The sequence below is a fragment of the Formica exsecta genome, unplaced genomic scaffold (genome assembly GCF_003651465.1).
Source record: "Formica exsecta isolate Colony F162 unplaced genomic scaffold, ASM365146v1 scaffold614, whole genome shotgun sequence".
Lineage (NCBI taxonomy): Eukaryota > Metazoa > Arthropoda > Insecta > Hymenoptera > Formicidae > Formica > Formica exsecta.
Genome location: NW_021853375.1, coordinates 636934 through 644304, shown reverse-complemented (window position 1 = coordinate 644304; position 7371 = coordinate 636934). Strand labels below are relative to the sequence as shown.

Genomic DNA, 7371 nt, shown 5'->3' with positions numbered 1-7371 from the left:
CTGTGCAATCGAAACCCTTTCCTGCCTTCCCTCCCTCCCCCCTTTCCCTCCCTCCCACCCGAGGAGAGCTCGCGGGCCCTCCCTATATTGCAATATTTGTACTTTTCCATGTTGAAACCTCGATATATAATAAATTATATTAACAAACATCGATCGCCTGTCATCTCTCGCACGAACCGTTACCTATTCTTCGGCACATCGGTATTTTCTCTTTTCTTTTTGCTTTATATTATGACAGGAAATGGTAAGGTCGGAATAATATGCTAATAACAAGAGAGAGAACTCGTACTATCTGCAAGTTTCTTTTATTTAATAATTACTTATTATAACGTGCGTCTTTCTGTTAGAACGATAAATATCGTCAAGTCTCTAATTGCCTTAATATTTCTTAGAAAATGTTTCCGCGATATATTATAGTGGCAACGACTTTCTGTAAGCTTTGATTAAAATTATTTCATCAAAATTAAATATTCATATTTATGAGAAAATCTCGGTCAAAAAATCAAGAATAACTTATTGATCATTGAACAATTGTAAACATAAAGAGCACGAGTATCACGCGTTTGTCATCTCTGCGCGAAACATTAAAAAAGAGAACAGCCTGATTTATATTTACAAAAGTTATAAGAGTATTTTTTATTTAAACAAAGATATTATTTTTTCTTTTTTGGAGCGAATTCTAAACCTCTTATATAATTCTTTTTAATTTGATATTTCTCTGCAAATAACAAATGAGAAATTTACATATTTTGTTTGCAAAACTATAAGATATTAGAGATTAAAATCGAAGCGACTCACCTGTGAGTAATTTGTATACATATAAAATTTGGTTTCCCTGAACAAGAACACTAGGCGTCTTTTTGCCAGGATCATCGATAATTGTCGCGCTCGCTCCAATGTTCTGGCATTCTTTACTGAATTCTTTCAAATTGATTCCAAATGTTTCCAGATTGTTTACCAATGTCACCTATGATTTATACGATGCTGTCAGAAAAGCGAATAATTTCCACATCTTAAGTTGTTGCTTTTACCTTTTTCCCGCCTGATCGCACCGTCACCCTCATGTCGATCGGTTCCAGTTTTCCCGTGTGCAACAAAGTATTCCCCGCTAGAGTGACCTCGTGCATGTGCGTCATACGTCCGATGAACTTATTTATTCCATCCTCCATCGTCACTGTCTCCTGATGAGCCTTGGTTCGCATGATACCTGCTAGTTGCGGATTCAGCTTTAACGTTCTACAAATCCAAAGACGTCACATCAGCGTAAGAAGAAGCGAGATCAAGCTTATGCAAGTGAAGCATCGTCGTCTTACTTTCCGTTCTGCAGATCCTCCACTTTCACATATTCGATAAAACATTTTCTGATGTCAGCTCTTTTCATCACATCGCCCTTTCTGCAATCAACATTGATTCTATACATTCGGTGTAAAGGGAACACATGTTTATGTATACAGATATATGATGATTTAACAATTTCAGCGACTTGTTAACACAGAAAATTATCTCTTCAACAATTACACTGCATCGCAAATGTAAGATGACATTACTCGGCAAGTAGCATATCCATCGTACTTACTCGTAGCCAAATTTCGACAGAATTGGCAGAACGTCGGCGGTCACTCTATAACATTCCGATACGACGGCGCTATTCGAAACCACTGGTTCGGCCACAACCGGTTCTTCGTTAACGATCAATTGCTTCACAAGCGGATGATCGAACTGAAGATTGAAAGAATGGAACCTATTACAATTTCACGCTATTCTAATCAAACATATTAATCAAAAGACTATTTCTAAAAATATAGAAAGTTTTTCAACATATGTGATAAAATCTTTATGATTTAAAAATATGGATTTAAGATGACTTTGAAATAACTTTTCGATTATAAAGAAACATGAGATATGAGTATCACCTTGATCGACAACAAGCTCTCGACACCTTTCGTGATAGATGTATTGATTATTCCTTTGGCTTTCATTTCCGCCAGAAAAATCGATAATTTTTTGTATCGAGATTTTCTCACATCGACATTTTTACCCGGCGGACAGGCAACCAATAAATGATTTTTAAAGAAATTGGACGACAGCATTGGCAGCTCGCTAGACTTTACCGTTGTTTTGCACGCTTTCAAGAAGCAATATTCCAGTAATTGATCCATCTCTTGAACTGGATCTACTACTTCCGATTCGATTGTATGTGAACTTTGTACATTTTCCATTTCTATGTTTTCTGTTTCTTCCAAATATTCCTAAATATAATAAAAGCAACTATTTTATTTTCATCTCTTTACGTCAAGAAAATCGCCGACATATTTACCTTAGAAATAGTTTCATCTTCAGTGACATCCTTTGAGTCCTCGCCGATATCAAGCTGCTCCAATTTAACCGGCAGTATTTCGGTTTGATCCACGATTGTCTGTTGATTATTCGATTCGGCATTTCCTGATATACTCGTGAGATTGTCGTTTGGTGGTCCCAAATCAGGCTTTAGAGGTGGCTTGCCTAATTGACAAAGCATATCCCCAATAACATGAAAAACTTCTACGCATTTCCCATGTCCAGCAGCCATATACATATCTTCACCGGAAAGCGCAGTGATACCTACAGCAACTGTGGCCTGCACAAAGATTATCAATATTTTGATATTTGATTAATTGGCAAGAAAATAAAAATCCAAACCTTGTTTTCTTCAGTGTTAATCGATACTGGAGAACCTTTTGGTAATTTACCAAAAGTATACAATGTTATTGGCTCCTTGAGAACCAGTCCAGGTAACATGAGATCTGCACCACCCGCTAATTTGGATAAAATTGCTGAATGCATAGTAAAAGTGTTTATTAAATATGGATGGTGCCATAACGTATAAATCGTGGGAAATAACAGATTATATGAATCTAATTGAAAAAACATGGGTATCTTAGCGACGCAGTATATTCTGCCTATCTGTCCACTATGTGTTACTATTTTCATAAGGCTGATGGATTCCTTTTTAGGCAACAGCGATTGAATATCTTCCAACAAGCTCGGATATACCGCCAATACCTCCTCGCATAATTTTTTTCTAGAACAGATATGACAATAATTATATTTTATTCATTTAGCGTATTTGAATATACTATAGCCAAACATATTGAAATATAAATATATATATTAAACGCATTAAATTAAAAATATTACAATTAATCTCGTTAATCTTCTGTTATTTTTCGTTATTTATATAAAATATTTAAAATTCTATGAAAAAATATATTTGTTATGGTACACGATCTGATAGACACACAGGATGTATTATAAAAAATTAAACACATATTAAAGACTATGGAACCAATCGAAAAATTCCACAAACCTTTCAGTTCCTTTCAGCTGATAATTAGACTTGATTTTGAATGGCTTGATAAACATTTTGGCGTAATTGCCGATCGGCGAACGTACAGTACCGTGTCAATGTGGACGTTCCTATCGTATAAACGGAAGTCAAATGGCTTTTCAACTCAAGTCCTTACCTCCTTACATATCAAAACTCTAGACTCCACCTGTCAGGTGCGTTCGAAAATCCTACACGTAAGGTAAAGTAGCGTTTAATTGACCAATCAGGACAACAGATTTCTTAGCCCTGATTGGTCAATTGGAAGCTTCTCTATCCCACAGGTAAGATTTTTTAACGCACCGCCATTGCTACCATATATTTTCTAGTCTATGGGTACAGAATCGCTTCGCGATGATTTCTCTAGACTTCCCTCTTCCCTGTGTCAGTGTGCATGCGTCCATGCGTTGTGTCTTGTGTTCTCTTACGGCACGTGCGAACAAGTACGATGAGATGTGTGCGGCGGGGTCAATATAACCTCAAAACGCATCATTATGTATAATCGAGCCGCGACAGGCGGCTCGCGAGCGTTTTGAGGTCGTGACTGAATCACGCGCAAGTTGTCGCCTCGCCGTTGGTTCAATTAAATAAAAATAAGAACATGGCGATCGCCAATATCTTGCTGCGGTTGGACGTCGGGACGAGGTTCACTGGAGTCAGAGTAAGTAGGACTTTTCACCATTTCTTCTTTTACATCTCCAACTGTCATTCGACGATGACGATTTATTTTTTGACAAGCTCTCCCTTTGTTTATGACCTCCTGCTCTTTTCTCTTTATTTATTCCGATCATCTGTATATGTTATCATTATTATAGCACGTTATTATATTATGCGCCTTTTACATAATACTTCGGGGGAGTTTCATAACTTTGTCATTGTTATTTTTAGTTTTATATATGCAATGCATATAATCATGGAGGCGTAACACACTTTTAAAATATTCATTAGAGGTTTTGTTTTTTTTTTTTTCCTATTTGCAAACTCTATTGTCATCATTTTTTTTTTTTTTTTTACTTATTATAGACAAATATGGACAAATAACAATGTACAAAAATATCTTTTGGTTCATTCTTTCTTTACATAAATATTATAAAGTTCTAACACTGTATTTCTTCTATGACGAAACTGATCTTTTTATTGCATCTTTAAATTAAAAATATTTTTGCATCTGTACTCATGCCAGTTCAAGAGATATAAATATAAATAATAGTAAATATACATAATATCATCTCATTGATTTTATCGTCACATAGATATGTTGTAGGAGAAGTTGTTCTAAGTAATTCCCTGTGGAAACCAAGTGGGGGATGGCATTGGTTTAGGAGATATAAAAAATTAAAGTTTGACAATTTTAATTCTTTTTCTTAGGTATTATGAACTGATATTAGGAACAGCGAAGTTTGTGTATGCCATACTAATCTATTTGTTGTCTTAGAAAAAGGTTTTTTTTACTTTATTTAAATAATAGCTATAACATGATCATAAACATTTTGTGAACAATTGGTTTCACACCTATTTCTCGCTCATATATAAAAGTTGTAAACAAATTTTCTCGGTAAAAAATAACAGATTATTACGACATACACAAACTTTATTGTCAAACTTTAATTTCTTATATCTCCTAAACCAATGCTGTTTCCCATTTGATTTTTGCGGGAATTTACTTAGAACAACCTCCTTTATAATGTACCTAATATAAGTGACGATAAAATTGGTGAATTATTATCATAAACAAGTTTTATCATAAATAATTTGATATCATAAATATAATTATAAAATTCTCTGTATCTTTCGTGTATTATATCTAAAGAATTTTGCACAAATAGTTAAACAGTATTAAAAATAACAGATTTATTTTTTTTTTTTTGCACAGCGTTTAAGTACAAAGCCAAAATTTGGTCTAATTTTTGACATTGATGGTGTCATAGTACGTGGAAAACAAGTATTGCCACCAGTAAAAGAGTGTTTCAAGCGGCTTCAAGGAGAAAATGGGAAATTTCGCATCCCCACGCTGTTCGTCACTAACAGCGGAAATTCGCTGCGCAGGCAGAAAGCAGCAGATCTATCAAAATGGATAGGTTTTGAAGTCGCGGAATCTCAAGTTGTGTTGGCACATTCACCATTGCAAATGTTTGATTATCTTCACAATAAACAGGTTCTCTTATCGGGTCAAGGTCCAATAAAGGATATAGCCCGAGAATTAGGTTTCGAGAAGACAACAACCATAGAGGAATTAGTAAAGAATTTTCCATGCTTAGATTATATAAATATGAAGAAGAGAAATCCAATTTGTGGTCCAGTTGATCCAAATTTTCCACAAATTGAGGGGATCGTGCTCCTGAGCGAACCAATAAATTGGGAAACGTCGTTGCAATTAATGGTAGACCTCCTAATTACCAATGGGATGCCCATAGGATTGCCTACTGCTATTCCTTATCCGCACATTCCAATATTGGCGTGCAATATGGATTTGTTATGGGCATCGGAGGCGCCAATTCCCCGATACGGTCATGGTGCTTTTTTATTATGCCTCGAAAATCTATACAAGAAGGTCACAGGCAAAGACATGACATATGCTGCTCTAGTCGGAAAACCTAGTGAGATTACATATTATCATGCCAATCAAATGCTCGTAAATCACGCCGATAGCATTGGCATTGAGAACGTCGATACGATTTATGCTATCGGGTATGTGTTGAAGATAAAAATTAAATTCACAGATATGTTTAATTTATAACATGTCGTGATAAAGCAATTCGCATTTGGTTCTTTACAGTGACAACATCAATACTGACATCTTTGGCGCGAATTTATACGACAAATATTTATCCCGTTACGAGTCCGGAGAAGGTACTAAGTCCCGCAGTTTGGAAAAACTCCTTGGCAAGAACATGAGGTGTCCCAACGCAAAGGCCTGCATTAGTATTTTAGTCGAGACCGGCGTGTATCAGCCAGACTCCAAATTCAGAACTGATCATAGCCCTAGGGATTTCTTGCCGGTTGATGATGGCCTGTGTAAGCCGGCGTTTATCGTGAAGGATGTCGGGCAAGCTATCGATCTCGCGTTTAAAGAAGAAAAGTTTGAATAAGTTAGCATACACAAAGTAGATAGGTATCACTAGCCTTTACATCTTTATAGAGACAAGAACAAAAAAAAAAAAGAAAGAATGCACGAAATGACGTGAGTATTATAATAAATAATTCTTTAGAAAATGCTAGCCTACATCACTAGACAATGTTCCAAAGCAGAGTAACAGAAAATAGCAGGAGAGGCTACAATATGAAAGCATAATATACTTAATTTGCTCTTTTTTCGATATTTTTTGATTCTTTTAAACTGACTCTTTAACAAAAAAACTATCTTTAAAACTAATCCGTTTAGCAGATTATATTAATCGAGCAGAATATATCAATTAATGAAAAAAATTAGGATAAAGATTAAAGACACGCGGAACCGTAATAAATTATCAGTCGGAAAATATCAAGATCTCGGAAAAGAATGCTTTTGCAAGATTCAGATTAATATATATATATTGTAGGTAGAATAATTAAAAAATATATATAAATTGCCATATATTATTGTGTATTGTGTATATATATTGAGACAACAACACATGTATAAAGAGAATTTTTATTATGACTTTCAGTATGTTCACTGAAATAAAACTTTGTTCAAGTATGATGCACATGCTCTGAACATAACTTTATAATTGTTTAACACTAAGATTTTATTAGACGATGTGACGCGCTGCATGTTAATCACTTCTAAACACACGTTAGACAATTATATCTCGTAGTTGCATCGTAGGTGAACTGAGCTGTACGTATTTTGTATGCAAAGTGCAAAATTGTGCTTTACTAAAATGCGCTTTGCTTAGTCAAAAGCAATGTAAAATATACAAAGTGATATGTACAACGTTCCCTTAATGGATAAATAGGCATAATATTGATTTGACTGCTCCTAAAATTTGCAACTGCTGCATAATATTATATATATATTAATTATT

At 34.9% G+C, this 7371-nt stretch overlaps 2 protein-coding genes across 2 annotated transcripts; one reads left to right on the top strand and one right to left on the bottom strand.

Moving 5' to 3' along the window:
* Window positions 1-288: 288 nt before the first annotated feature.
* LOC115242690 (eukaryotic translation initiation factor 2D) lies at window positions 289-3402 on the bottom strand. The gene is made up of 9 exons (XM_029819191.1): window positions 3347-3402; window positions 2680-3061; window positions 2318-2617; window positions 1914-2249; window positions 1577-1719; window positions 1314-1394; window positions 1032-1236; window positions 799-967; window positions 289-718 (listed from the first exon to the last, which is right to left on the bottom strand). Exons 1-9 carry the CDS (start codon window positions 3400-3402, stop codon window positions 654-656), a joined length of 1737 nt encoding a protein of 578 aa, XP_029675051.1. The 3' UTR covers window positions 289-653.
* Window positions 3403-3700: 298 nt separating this feature from the next.
* Window positions 3701-6525, top strand: LOC115242691 (haloacid dehalogenase-like hydrolase domain-containing 5). The gene is made up of 3 exons (XM_029819192.1): window positions 3701-4025; window positions 5238-6052; window positions 6141-6525. The coding sequence occupies exons 1-3, from the start codon at window positions 3966-3968 to the stop codon at window positions 6451-6453; spliced, it is 1188 nt and encodes a 395-aa protein (XP_029675052.1). The 5' UTR covers window positions 3701-3965; the 3' UTR covers window positions 6454-6525.
* Window positions 6526-7371: the final 846 nt, after the last annotated feature.